A 14,353-nucleotide genomic window follows, 5' to 3' on the forward strand; every position below is an offset into this window, starting at 1 on the left:
GTGCATGTTAGTTCATGTGAGTCCCTCCGTGTCCTCCACGTCCATTTCCAAGATGGCGGCTGCATCACAAACTTTCTCAAATTAAAGCTAAACAGTACACTAAAATATGTTTCTGAAAATATTTGAGGCAAGAAATAGGCAATGCACTAATAGAATCTTGATCCATATTTTGATCAGCACTGCCTAGTTTGACAGTTTGATCTGAGTTTTGTGAGCTGTCAGCTTTCTTTTTTTCCAACTTTATTGAGTAAACGGTTTGTTTTGGTCTGAGATGCTGGTGCTATAGTGCGACATCTAGTGGCTGAATGTTGTGTATTGCAACTTTAAGCAGCCTTTTGTAGATTATGACAAATCCCCAAATGACCTTTGATGTATTTATGACTTAACTGTACAATCTGTAATATCCTTATGAATCCTTATGAATTTCATATATTGTAAACATTAAACTGTGTTGTAATATGTATTTCTTCCTGAAAGCACAGATGCGAGAGTATGTTTACAGTGCACATGCACATATATGCATGCAAAGATGCGCACACACACTCCAATGAATTAACACTGAAACACACTTAAATATAAGCATTATGGAGGTGTTGTACTGCAGCAAGGTGGATGAAATTAGCTCTTCCTCTCTTCCCAGTAGAATAAACGCCATCACCTTAAATCCTTGGTAAGCCTGCTAATCCATAATCCCAGTGGCACTTCATTGGCCCCTTTACTCTCTGTGCAAGGACTGTCCAACAACACACAGGTCTGGGTGTGATGCAGAGCGTGGTGTAGCTCTGAGATCTGATTGGCTACCCCATATTTCATCTTCCCTGGTTGGTTCATCATCCAGCCTATAAGAATGAAAGGAGAGTGTTGTCATTAATTGTAGTAGAGTTTGATGCTGCTGTTTAAGGGGGGGGAAGTATGTCTGCCTTGGTAATTCTTATATAAATACATGTATGAAAAAAAGAGCTGGTATGATGGTATAGTATGATGGTAACATATTAACATCAATTACCTAGAAAGAAGTTGATGACATGGAGCTGTTAATTCTTATGATATTTTCTGGAAAGGGTTGTGTAATTTGGTAGAAAATGAAAAATTCCAAGATTTTTCAGGTGGTACAGTTGGAAGCTACACTCACTAGTTATAGTTGTTTTAAGAAAATAACCTAATTAGTTAAACTAAAAAGTTTCCTGTGTGGTTGAAATTACAGGTAAGCAAATAAACAACTGTGAGGTATCTGTAAACTTGCAAATGAATATTTACTTGGTTACCAAGTGGATCTCTTCTCTCTTTACACATTAGCTGCTGCTAATGCAGTATATTTTGCTGGTTCCTTTTGAAAAACCAGTGGGTTTTTTATAAGTGGGTACTTTCCAACTGTACTCATTAAACACATTCTCCATTTTCCTTATAAGTGGCGCCAACTTACAATGAAAAATTTCCAAGAACTTATTAAGGTACCTTTAAGGATTTAGGATGTGTAACATAAAAATGTGCTAATCACTCACCCCTGTGTACATATTGCTGGCTCACTTCCACAAGTCTCAGCCACTGAGATGCGTGGTGATCGTGGTGGAAGATTTAGACTTGGCCTTCGGTCTGAATGGCTTCGTCGGATGAAAGGTCGGGGACCTTGAACAGACACAGGAAACCTCCCACGACTCCCCCAAGTACGCGAGAGAAAAGAGACCCCAGTAGAGGTCCATGCTTGAGGGGGTTGGGGAACTGGACAAGGCTGGGCCTCAAACATGGATGGAGAGGCAGGGCAGAAGACCGAACGAGCATTACTGATCAACCGTGCAGAAGATAAGTCTTCACTGCTGTTCTCTCTTGACCATCTTTGTACTTTTGGTGAAGCTGGTGGAGACGGTGCTTTGAAAGGGTATGAAGTGGATGGATTTGAGTTTAAAATGTTCTGCTTTGTAACAGGTGGGCTGGGAAGTCTCCTCTGGACTGCTGGTGGTGTGGGAAGTTTTCTATTAACAGGGGGGCTAGCTGAAGATGGTGGAGTAGGTTGCCTTTTGAAGTTGTGAGGACTGGGAAGTCTTCGATGCATGCTGCTTGGGGTAGAAGGCGTGGATGGTAACATTCGACCCTTAGGCATGGGTGGGGTGGCAGGTGGGTGGCTATGGACTACTGAAGGAGGAGGCACTGTAGACACTGTAGTGTTAGGTCCAGGCACTGAAAGGTTGCCATCATCTTGTAAATCTGTTGATTCTTCTTGACTGGCAGATGGATTTGTTGTTACATAACCTGTTGACGATTTCTCTGACTGAGAGTCTGCAGAGTGTCTTAAGTGTATGATCTTTCTGGCTTGTCGGGACAGAAAAGAATCCTTTTCTTTTCCTGGGTCTGTCTCTGCTTGTGGTTGGTTGACCTTTGATTGAGCAGATGTGGCTTGTTGAGCCTCTCTAGGAGAAGAAATAACCTTGGAACCTTGTGGCATGCCTCCTTTGCTTGGCAACACTGTCACTGATTGAAATGAGGCCCTCAGTCGCTGCGACACCACAGCCCTTTTGACCACAGGTGATTTGCTGACTTTTGTAGCCCCATCATCTGCTACCGCAGCTGAACTCTGGGCACTTTCAAAGGAATTGTCCATTAATACTTCCAATGGAGGTGGAGGAAGACTGTCCAAATCTAAATCATCTGTCTTCTCATATGAAGTGGATTCAGGTCTACAGCTGGTTATCCCAGTGCTAAGCACAGCCTCCACATTTCCTAAACCTGGTAACACAGGAACACCACACTTCCGTACACCTTTGAGAGGCCCCAAAACTTTTGGGCCTTCTAGATCCTCTATTCCTTGACTGAAGGTATCAATCAATTTTTTGACTGAATTCCTGCCTCTGCACAGGCCCGAAGATGGTGTTGGTGTTAAAGGAGGGCTAGGGGGTGGAGTAGCTTTTATAGGACCCTTTGCAGTCTTCTTGTCTTTCTGTTTATTGTCTTCTTCCACATCACTAGTTACCTCCTGTTTTCTGCTGATATGCCTTGTAAGGTCTGCTTTGTCTTTAAGTGGTTGGGGATTGCTGTTCTTTTCTAGTGAGCGACGTGTGCGATTTGTTACTGGAGATTGTGTTGGTGAGGTCCCTTGATTTTGTTTAGATGGAGCAGTCCTCATGTTTCCAGTCACTTTGCTTTTACTCATTCTCTGCAGCCTCTGATTCAAATTCTTCTGGGTCCTTTCAAGTTCAATAAGAGTAGGATCTTCACCTTTGCTTCGCAAGGATTCTGCAGAACGGGAACGTCGCTCTTTAGCTGCTGGGGTCGTTTTTACCACTGCCCTCCGAACAGGTGCTGTGGTTTGAGGTCTCCTTGGAGATTGTTCCCCCTCATCAGTCCACTGGCGTCTACTGGTTTTTGGGCTGCCCGCTATCTTTGTTTTGGCACTGGAGTTTGATGATGGGACAAATTGTATCCTACCACTTATAGCTTTTTTCATTTTGAGGGTCATTTCTACATTTTCAGGATTCTCTATGCGCTTTGAGGGTAGGCGGCATGGTTGTTGTTGTTCACAGTCTACAGGTGAAGAATTTGATCGCTTTCTAAACATTACTTGCCCATCTCCCTTGCCTTCATCCATCTTATCATCATCTTCATCATCTTCCTCCCCATCATCAAAGGAGACAGATCCTAGCAATGAGTCTCTTTGTTCATTAGCCATTATGGTACATGCAGAACCTACTGAGTTGAGAGAAGTGAGGGAAACACTTGGACTAATTTGACGTGCAAGCTTTTGCCTCGACACTCCTTGCCTAATGTTCATGGCGGTGTATCCCCTACGACTGATAGGAGTAGTTCTATTTGTCCCAGTGGACTCACAACTTTCCCTTCTATGGCGTCTTTCAGATCCAGCAAGGGATTCACTCTCAGCCCCAATACCACTGTCCTCACTAAAGAGAGCAGAATCCTCTGGCCCGGGCTTGCGCAGAGAGGCCATTTCAATGCGAGATAAGAGTTGCATTAGCCTAGTCTCTACTGCACGTTTGACTTTCAGTTTCTCCTCCAAAAGCTCTGAGACAGAGGCAAAGTACTCCACTGCCTCCTCCAAGGCAGAGTCCCCAATTCCTCCAACAGTCTGGCTCACATTCCGCATTCTCTGTGTAGTGTACTGAAGCAGCTGCTGCAACAAATCCGGTGGGGGCTCAATATTAGTAGAGCCAGACTTCAGAGGTGGAGAAGATGAGAGGTTTTTCATTTGGCTTGGCCAAGCAAGATGTTCTCCATTTTCTTTTAAAACTTTTTCTCCCTCATCTGCCATTTCTTCCAGTACCTGAATTAATTCCTCATAGCGCAGAGCCATAAAGGCAACCATAGGCTGTACGGATGTCTGAGTTTGGGTTGCTTGTTCCAACAGTCCAAGTACAATGTCATATTTGTTTATGTTAGGATTCAAAAAGGCATAAGCAGCTTGGTGAGCTTTTACCAGAGGCTCTGGGAAGTCCACTTTCTGCTCAGCAGGTAGTTTGTCTTTGTCTCTGTCTTTCTTTTTTAGCACTTTCACACCTCTGGTATTTTTCTTTGGTTTTCTGCCAGGCTTTTTCTCTGTTACATCCTGCTTGTCTCCATTTTTCTCTTTTCTCTGTGACACGGTGTTGTTCTCCATACCTTGACTCCCCAATTTATCCAGGTTTACTGCTTCTGGGGCTAGCTCAGTCACAGATCTCTTTTTTTGTGGTGTCATATGTGCCTCTCTTTGAAATACCTGGGTTTGTCCGGCTGCCTTCCTTTCCTTTGTATCCCCATCTGTTGATCCAGTTGAATAATGATTCTCTCCGTCTTCAAACTGGGACTCTCTGGGGCTTTCTTGAGGTGCAGGGGGCAGCATTCTACCCTTCCTCAAGGGACCCAAAGTCCCAAAATTGTTACCTTTGGATGGTGAGCAGCCCATTTCAGATGTTTCTGTATATGCTTACTTTTATGTCTTCTCAGTAACACCAACACAGGAGACAGTGCGGTGAATGATGCAAAGAATAGCCAAGGTCCTTAGCCACCTGCTGTATCTGTCAATTTCAGATGGCTGAGGTTGTTGAGTCTGATGAGATCCCTTTCCATGAGGATGCTACCAAAACAAAATATTGATAAATCCATTTTTCAAATCCCTTCCACCTGTCATAGATAGGCAAAATAAATCCACAGATCGGTGGTCATGTTTATAAAAAAATCCTTGTAGCTGCTCTGAAACACATCCTTCTGTATCTTACAAAGGACAAGCAGCTGAGAGGATTAGTGAGGCTTTCAGTGAACTCCTCAGCATGCACATATGTCACGTTAAAGCATATAAAACTCACCTACTTGTAAGACCATAAGCTCATTTGTGTAATGAGGGCGGGCCTCAGGTGGTTTTTTTATAGCCTGCACAACAATATCTCCCTATTTAGCTCATTGGACCACTTACATAGCAAAAAGAAAAAAAAAATAGTTCATTAATATAAAGATGAAAGCTTTTCATTTTCAAATGCATTAAAAACATGCACCAATTTATCTTATCAATTGTTTGTATGATATTGAACAGTTTTGCATGTAGTTTTTTTTTTTTTTTTAAATCACTATAAATTTACCAATTAATACTATTGTAAGATTTTCATCTGACATATTTTCCCAAAACACAAACAGGCCAAAATACCTACCATAAAGTTATTTTGGGTGATTTGGTGATCCTCTATTAACTTCCCTATCCAGCATCAATTCACTGGAACAGTGAGGCATGTTGCGGAGAAGAAGAATAAAATGCCATAATATTTAAATACTCAAGTAAAGTACTTCAGAATCGTTCAGTAGTCTACTTGAGTAAAGGTACTGTACTTTCCACCTCTGCTTTCCACAAGCTTGAAGTAGGAAATTCTGGTATTTAATTTTACCAGGCTCAGTTAAGACAAATAACATTGGTCTATATTGTGTAAAGAATGTTTTAAATAACATTTTGAAAATCCATTTTTGTACTATTATTTTCATTTATCGGGTTTTATTTTTATCTCGATATAGTAACAGAGACTCGCCAATACTAGAGGAAGAAGCAGAAGAAGAACGTGCGCGTTCTCGCGTGCAGGTGTACGGCTTGGCGCGGGTCCTGAAGCGCGTTCTCAGACTACTATCTCCTCTGGCCACTGGTCAGTGGACTTTTACTGGTGACCGCTTTAATCTCATTTGTAGCAGTTTTATCATGTTAACAGCTGGCATGCTGCCCTGTTCTTAAGAACAATACTCATTCATTCTTTTAGGGCTATCAAGTTGTGTCTCAGGCGTGAGTTAAACTGAAATCCGATAAGTTTTGGCTGGTCTCTTGCTAACTTAATCCAGCTAACTAACTCAACGCTTCTTCAGTTTCTGAAATTACAATAAGATCTGCACAGGTGAGGAATAAGTTAAGCTAGCGTTAAGTTAGCTTTAAGATCTCCTTCAATTGATTGAACCACCGCTGGTTAGAAAGTAAGTTACACTCAATGAAATAACGTTAAAGTTATCTTCTCTTGGAGCTGGAGAGTGAGGCTGGTAGCAGACTGGAAGCTAGTTGTTATGATGTTTTAGTGGGTCTAAATCAGACACCAGGTTAAACAGACCTAATGCTGTGTTGTGTATGACAGGAGACTTTCAGCTTATCATTTAAAGTGAAGTAAAGTGTCACATTTCCTTCCCCTCTGCCTGCCTTCCGTTTCCTCTCAGAACAAACCAGAGACCTCTTCACCATATATGATCCAGACTGAAGCATGATGAAGCATACATTCAGGTGGTGCCAGACTCCCCCCTCAGTAACTGTCCGGGTCAAACCCAACAGTGCGCGCTCCCTCCAGATCAGAAGAGGTCTCCGGCTGAAAAGAGCCAACGGCCAAGATGCACAGGGCCCACCAGAGAAGAGCCAGCCGAGCCAGTGTCGGGATGAGATGTATTATGCCACAGTGACCATGCCTCCAACTATTGTCATTCAGAGACAGGAGATGGCATCGTACTTCAGACTTTTTGGTGAATGAATAGCCCAGATAAGAAGCATGTTGTTATTCAATTGCATCCAAGTGGTGAAAGTTAGTTTTAAATTTGTCAATAAGCTGAAAACACTTTAAACAGTCATGTTTTGTTACAGTTGATGACCTAATCCTAGACTTTCTCTGGATGGACTGTTGCTGTAAAATGACAGACAAGGTAAAGTAACCCCCCCCCCCACCTTCTCCTGAAGCTTTATGATGCTTACACACCACAGGCTCTGACTGTTCCCTCTAATTTTTCAGTATCTTCTAGCCATGACCTTTGTGTACTTCAAACGGGCCCACTTCACTATTGCTGAATACACCAGGAAGAATTTTTTCATTGCACTGTAAGTTCAGACAAAAAAGTCCTGCTTTCATATTTTGATATTATTATACAAAGTGACCTTTGTATGCCACCACTTTTGCTCCTGTTATTGATTTGTAGGCAAAACTGTAACTCTGAAATCAGCTCATGTGCTCCATCCGTAGGTATCTTGCCAACACCATGGAGGAGGATGAGGAGGAGAATAAGTATGAGATTTTTCCATGGGCGCTGGGCAAGAACTGGAGGAAGCAGTTTACCCGCTTCCTCAAGCAGCGAGACAAGCTTTGGGCTCGCATCGAGTACAGAGCTGCTGTCAGCAGGCGCTGCTGTGAAGAGGTGCACACAAGTATAATTGCCTAAAGGGGGGGGGGGCTGATAAATGGGTTTCTGTGGGTTTTGTTTTTGCAGCACTGTGCAATTTTTATTGCTTGGGTTTTATGCCACAAGTTCCATCAGTGTGTGTATTTTTTTTTTTTTTTTTTTTTTGCAGTGATGTGTGTTTTTTCTTTCCGTTGTAGCTGCATGCTTTCTTCTTGCTCTCTGTGGTGTTGATTACATCTCTGTTTATGTGTCTTCGTCTGTGTCTCCAGGTGATGGCCATTGTGCCCTCTCACTTTGTGTGGCAGCGAGAGCGGTCAGAGCACCACAGCGGCGCTCAGCGGCAGTACGGTGACCGAAACCAAGCCCGGATTCCCCGCGGGCCCACCGCCTCCCCGGTCCTCTGTGCCCTCTGTAACCGCAGCACAAGATTAGATCAGGGCCCAGACTTCTCTTTTCCCTCTGAAGGCTCCCCTGCACAGACCCCACTGCCATTCGCCTCCGTGCTGAGTTTGGAGAAAACCCCACCCAGGGCCGTCGCCTCTCACAGGAAGGTGGTGGAGACTAAACGCCAGGCGCAGCATTCCTCTTGCTGCTGTGCTGATGAGGTTCCCAGTAGGTATCACTAATCCAGGTGTGTTTTCCCCCAACCATGAGTGGATCAAATCTCATATTAAAGCCAGTGTTGTGTTTACAGTTTGTTTAAATCACTGTAATTTCTGGACATAGCACTCCCACCCTGATGTAAACTGGTCTGGAGAGGAAAGAGTGGAATCTTCCTCTCTTTTCCACCTCAAATTTGAGTCTTGCGTAATCTGGATTGTGTGCAGATGTGATTTAGCTGGATCACACCTGAGAGGTATTTCACAAGGCAGGATTAGAAAGTCACACTGGCAAAGATTGTGTTATATCCCGATGATTTGAAAAAGAGCTTGAATATTTTGGTTTAGGAATAGGATTTATTTTTGCATGTTGATGACTATTCATAATACATTTTCACAAGATATTTCATGTTTCATTTCAATGTTATCTTGCTAAGTGAGTCAGCATCCTGGAATTAATTTGGATGCCAACATAAAAGAGGGATCACCTTTTCTGAAACAAACACCACCTCTGCTAAATAAATGATTAAAAGAAACCTCTCAACTCAATTTTTATAGCACTTTACACACAACACAACTGATCCAATACAGAACAAAAGAAAGGAGACAAACAAGAAAAAAGGAACAGAGATACACTGTAATAGTTAGTTTGGCGGTTTCTCTGAAAACATTCCCACTGCTTGTACAAGATTGACTTGTTTCTCACTTTGACTAAACTACATTTATTTAAATCTTCTCTTTTTGTTAGGGGATGAGTCCTCCGGATCCATATACGACACCTCCATGGACTGGATCAGCAAGGAGTAGAGCATCACCTCACCTCAGCAGTTTCACTACTTCCCTCTTTGTAGCAGTTCTGTGTGTTACCGTCTCTCCTCTTGGCTTTAATACCACTTTTACTCTAAAGTAAAGGTCTAAATCACAAGTGGGACTCATTACTTTGTTTTCATCTACTACAATATAAACAATAATACTGATTCAACAGAACTGATCAGAACAAATTTCATCCTGTCAGTAACCGTTCCAGTAAGAAAGTAGCCGTAACAATGAACTAATGTCATTCTGTACATCATTCTCTGATGAAAACATGCAGTAAGATTAATGTTGTCTGTAGTGGTACGCCGAAAATTTTGTTTATCCTACACTGAGTTCATGGTATTTATTTATTTATTTATTTATTTATTTATTTACTGAAGCACTTGTGGAATTCTTTTTACAACCATTCATTCACACGTTATGTTAATGTATCTTATGGCTGTATTAAAGTTCAGACACTGGTGGATGGATGGACAACATAGTGTTTCTCATACAGGGAGTGATTTTTTTAGTATTGTTGCCAAATGTGCCTGTTAACTGACCCGACACTGCCTCTTGAGTTTGAATAAAGGCTTGAATGTAATTTGTCTTTCTGCGATTCTTTATTTTATAGTTTATGCTTTTCAGATGACAGATGTCTCATGTCCTTGCATGTCAGTCATATATCTTCACTTAACTGCGTAACATATATCCTACTCATTAAATTAGCTGAGAAATATTGTATTGTAGTGGATTTCTGTCTTGACGTTTACATGATAGACTTCACATTAAAATCAATACACGAAAATAGATATTTTGACTGTTATTTATTAAATTATTTACAGTAAGGAGATAATTTACTTGACATGTTAAAGCATGAAACAATCATCTTTGTCTTTGGTTTCTTACAGGTGGAGCAGCTACTGCACACACTTCCTCAGTTTCACCAGGAATGCTGAAAACAAAAGAGCATTTATTTATAACATCATCGCCATCTTATGTAATCTGTTAGCCACTAGAAATGTGCTGAACGTCTGACCTGTGTGGCTCATTTGTTCAGGATGAGGTCTGGCAATGTAGGGAATGCTCCCGAAGGCTGGGTTTCCCTCTGTGGTCGACTCTGCTGAAATAAAACAGTACGCTCATAATGACATTATCCACGTCAGCTGTACACAAACACACTGATTTATCAATGTCATTCACCTTCATCAGTCTCTTCTGATGTCTCATCCTCCTCGCTTTGGTCTTTATCCAAGATGGGAGCTTTTCTTTTGCAGTGCTGCCCGTCTTTCTGAAGGGCTGGGGCCACCAGCCAATCCCGGACGGGAACCTCGATGATGCGTTCGCACAGCAAAGGGAGCGCCAAACATCGAAGCCCTTCCAGCAGGTCAACGACCTGTGTTATACTTTGTTATAGAGGGAGAGTCAGAGAGAGTCTTTATGCATGAGCAAGTCTGGTTACTTTGCTTACTAGTTGCATCTTCTGTCATGAGGTCCCACTTTTCTAAGCAAAAAATATAATATCTTAAAATTGGCTGAATATAACTTGAGCTCTAGGAAAGTGATGGGATTTTTTTTGGCCATTCTTTTAGACTAAACGATTAATCAGTTAATCAAAACAGTAACTGATAGTTTAATCAAAAATGAAAACAACTGTTAGTTGCAGCTCAAAAATACAGTATTCAAAAGGTGAGTATGCATAAAACATAGATGACGTTGGTAGCTTTTGGTAAAAGTTTTTAACAATGTGAGGATCAAAATGTTTTTAGCATTGTTATAAAGTGTTATGAAAGATAGTCTCTGATTGGATGTGGGATGAATTCTGCATATGTGATAGTACATACTAACATAATATTCAGAACATTCTTTAGGTCAGTAAAAAAAACAAAATAATTTGGACACCATACTTTACTGTCCTTCAGTTATGTCTAAGGCCAGTGTGAGACTAGTTGGCACTGTCAGGACCCAGTTATATCATGCCTGCTTTTCATACTCCTCCTGGCTCAATCATGATTAATTTTTATATTACAGGGATATTATATTTTTTTTAAAATAGTCCCCCTACAAATGCTTCTTTTACTCCTGTTTGAGTATCGTTTGCTATAAACAGAAACACAATTATCCAGCTGTTTCAGGAAATAACTGTCTTTTGTTTTTTAGAAAATGAAACAAGATTTGTAATGAGGTTTTAAAGATTTACAGTAGAAACAAACTGTGTAGAGAATTCAAAAACTATTAAGAAATGGACTAATGCATAGCATCATCTTAGGTCTGGTTTGACAACAGTGGAGATACTCACTTGGCGAGGTAAACGGTACATACAGCTCCGGAGTGCAGATGTGGAATCACAGAGGGTAAAACCAGGTGTGGGTTTATCAGGTCAAGAACAATCTGCAACAGACATAATCCAATCTGTCAATGAGCTGGTGTCACAGAATCTAACTCCAACAGTCTTACTACTTCTGATCAAGTGTCGCTGTACTGTTACTAGTGTAACCATTGCCTCCATATCCGCCCCTTTATACCAGACACTGACCGCATGGAATCCCCGACCAGCGAGGAGCGAGGAGGCAGCGCAGAGGTCAGTGTTGTGAAATTGGACGTTGTCAGGCCACTCCTCCCCTCGCCGCAGACTCCATGACTTCCTCCAGCGCTGGTAGTTCCGCACGGCTCTCTTGTAGTGATCTTCCCTGACCTCCACACTAAGTACGCTGCCACTGGAGCCCACTGGGGGAAAAAAAAGTGCAGAATATCAGCTCTACTTTCAGACTGTTTCACAACATACTGATATAGGGAAACATATTTAATCTTTTCTGATCACTTTTAGCAACATTTAAGTAGCTGAGGACATGAAATTGTGAAAACTTGACATTTAACCTCAGTAACTCTCCTTCATGACAGTCCTAAAATGACAGTCAATGGCGGTACATAACTTCTGATTGGCGTACAGATTTAGCTGGTAAATCTGTTGAATCTATGGCAAATGTAGGTAAAATATAAATGATCAGAGGTTTTCAATGCACTAAACTGTCCACTGTTATGAAATCCATCAGAAAAAAACTTAACAGCTCATTTTGTAGTTTTTAAATTGTTCATTCATTAAAACAAAAGTATTCAGCAAAATGACAGCATGATAAAAGTCATCAAATTTTCATTAAAGGCTGAGAGATGATGAAACTGAATTGTAACCCTGCCCTATGTGTTACAAATATAAATAAATTACCGGTAAGATATACAAGTCAGTTGTAGCAGCAACTGTAAAATCAGAGCGTTGAAGCTGTGCATGCTTAAGAATTCTTGTTTTTCTAACAGTGCACATGTACATGTATTCATTACTATATTATTTAAGTGTCTTCTGGGACTTCTGTTTTTTTATGCATATTTTAACTGTATGCTGTCATTTTGATGTGAGCGGAACAGAGCCAAAGTGAGATGATGACAATATAATGAATGCAGACCTGCTCGGGACAAGAACAGAGACATGGCTCCTGACCCGGAGCCCGACTCCAGCACACAGTCTCCCTCTGTGATGTCCATCATCATCATCATGACAGCTGCATCCTGCATGGAAAAGGAGAGTTGCAGAGACAGAAAGAAATTGCACACAAAATCTTTGAGAAGAACTTAATGATCAATGTGACTCCTGACACAAATACACAGCACATACCTTAGGGTAGGCGATGGCTGGGCCTCTCTTCATATAGAGTACATATTCATCCAGACTGGGCCGTCGTATGAAGATGGGAGCCCCTCTGTTTGTCTTCAGGGTCCGACCTGCGGGCTGCCCGGCTATGTCGTCATGCAGGATGATCCCCCAGCTGCTATGCAGGCGTGCCCCCGTCTGAAGCTCGAACATCTTCCTGTACTCCACTCGCCCTTTCTTACGATGCTCAGCCATCAGCAGCTCCCCGAAGGCAAGAAAGTTCTCCCCTGGAAGAGTGGCTGGTATCCACATGTTATCCTCGTGATGAAGTGCACCATTTAACTGACTTTCTGAGCTGTCTGCTGCATCAGATGCATCATATGTACAAGAATCATCTTTACGAATTGCCTTATGTCCACTTTCCTCTTCTGAAGACTCTGTCACCAGTGCATGCTCCTTTTGGATGTTAGTGTCTTCCTCAGGTTCCTGCTTGTTCTGCTCTCTCAGCTGCATCACCTCGGCGGTCAGGGCATCCTGGGGCAGCAGGCTACTGATCCTCTCCAGTGGGGACAGCGGTCTCCTCCTCCTGGACAGCAGTGCTTGTCTGGATGTCAGCTTGGTGTTCAAGGGTGGTGGGTCTGAGCTGTCTCTCTCATTGTCGTTACATTTCACACAACCGGTTGAAAAAGTCCTGATCTCCCTTTTACTTTTATCGAAGTGTACAAGAACGTCTCTGTGTCTGCAATGTGCTGGGATGGATGTGCACATACGCACCAGTCTGTGCGCAATCATTAGTCCAGCAAATGGCATTTGCACAGTCATTACTTCAGATGAATATGATCTATAAACTAGACGGAAGGCTATGTCTCGAGATACAATACTTGATAAATACACGACTCAAATAAATATAACAACAAACTTTGTTGAAACGTCCATTCGCAGATTGACAACTAATGACAGGATCGTCCTCATTTCTGCTAAACCCGGTTGTATTTACAGAGGAAGGAGGTCACCATGCTGGAAAACACACGTGAACGACGTCATAAGTGAGCGACACAGGTGTAGTCCTTTAATTTAACCAGCAGAGGGTGGTATCATAGCTATACAAATGCATTTATTGACGCCTCATGTCGAGCTCAAATGTGCATTACACTATCAAACTCATCTGTTTACATAGAAAGTTAATGTGTTCTTTAATTTGTTATAATTCGTCCTGAGTTTTGGGAAATTTTGGAAATAATAAACAGCACACCTTCTACTTTTGATAATGCTTCAGTGTACTAATTAAATATTTCTTTGGAACAGAATTAACAACGTGCAAATGGCAGTCAGAATGACCTTAGTATTAAATTTCCTTTCCTTTAGCTGTGAATACATGGCCCACAATGTGTAGTACTGAAACTACAGAGCAACTAATTCAGGTAATTTGATCACACACACGTCATGAAGCTGTCCAATTCTCAGCTTATCTAAATGGCATGTTAAATGGGGAAAGATAGTTCCTAACAGTGTCAAATAATTACAGGGAAACGGGGTCTTTCTCTCTATTCGTTTAAAATTCAGACGTCATAAAACATGTTTAACCATAGGCTATCTACAAAAATTAATTTACATGTAAAACTTAAATGTTAAGATATTTGGGCATCAAAAACAGGTCCACATAAATTAATTGCAATGATAATTAAAAGATTTATTTTTTCATTTAGTAATT

The 14,353-nt window shown here is 41.6% G+C and overlaps 3 protein-coding genes across 9 annotated transcripts; 1 reads left to right on the forward strand and 2 right to left on the reverse strand.

Annotated features, from left to right (window-relative positions):
* Positions 1-245: 245 nt before the first annotated feature.
* On the reverse strand, positions 246-5,192 carry pcare1 (photoreceptor cilium actin regulator 1). The gene is made up of 2 exons (XM_044374022.1): positions 1,503-5,192; positions 246-839 (listed from the first exon to the last, which is right to left on the reverse strand). The coding sequence occupies exons 1-2, from the start codon at positions 4,886-4,888 to the stop codon at positions 716-718; spliced, it is 3,510 nt and encodes a 1,169-aa protein (XP_044229957.1). The 5' UTR covers positions 4,889-5,192; the 3' UTR covers positions 246-715.
* Positions 5,193-6,007: 815 nt separating this feature from the next.
* On the forward strand, positions 6,008-9,603 carry spdya (speedy/RINGO cell cycle regulator family member A). Of its 6 annotated transcripts, none has more exons than XM_044375787.1 (7): positions 6,008-6,107; positions 6,661-6,957; positions 7,076-7,134; positions 7,221-7,306; positions 7,449-7,620; positions 7,875-8,217; positions 8,953-9,603. In XM_044375787.1, the coding sequence occupies exons 2-7, from the start codon at positions 6,705-6,707 to the stop codon at positions 9,009-9,011; spliced, it is 972 nt and encodes a 323-aa protein (XP_044231722.1). In that variant the 5' UTR covers positions 6,008-6,107; positions 6,661-6,704; the 3' UTR covers positions 9,012-9,603. The 6 variants fall into 6 exon arrangements, with proteins under 6 accessions (XP_044231722.1, XP_044231721.1, XP_044231724.1 ...); XM_044375786.1 differs by having other exon boundaries at positions 6,025-6,125; XM_044375789.1 differs by having other exon boundaries at positions 6,049-6,350; positions 7,875-8,236.
* Positions 9,604-9,811: 208 nt separating this feature from the next.
* trmt61b (tRNA methyltransferase 61B) lies at positions 9,812-13,693 on the reverse strand. Of its 2 annotated transcripts, none has more exons than XM_044375784.1 (7): positions 12,667-13,693; positions 12,458-12,560; positions 11,536-11,726; positions 11,299-11,390; positions 10,203-10,405; positions 10,039-10,119; positions 9,812-9,954 (listed from the first exon to the last, which is right to left on the reverse strand). In XM_044375784.1, the coding sequence occupies exons 1-7, from the start codon at positions 13,462-13,464 to the stop codon at positions 9,920-9,922; spliced, it is 1,503 nt and encodes a 500-aa protein (XP_044231719.1). In that variant the 5' UTR covers positions 13,465-13,693; the 3' UTR covers positions 9,812-9,919. The 2 variants fall into 2 exon arrangements, with proteins under 2 accessions (XP_044231719.1, XP_044231718.1); XM_044375783.1 differs by having other exon boundaries at positions 10,039-10,122.
* Between the last annotated feature and the right edge of the window lie 660 nt (positions 13,694-14,353).

The sequence above is a fragment of the Thunnus albacares genome, chromosome 15, assembly GCF_914725855.1.
Source record: "Thunnus albacares chromosome 15, fThuAlb1.1, whole genome shotgun sequence".
Taxonomy (NCBI): domain Eukaryota; kingdom Metazoa; phylum Chordata; class Actinopteri; order Scombriformes; family Scombridae; genus Thunnus; species Thunnus albacares.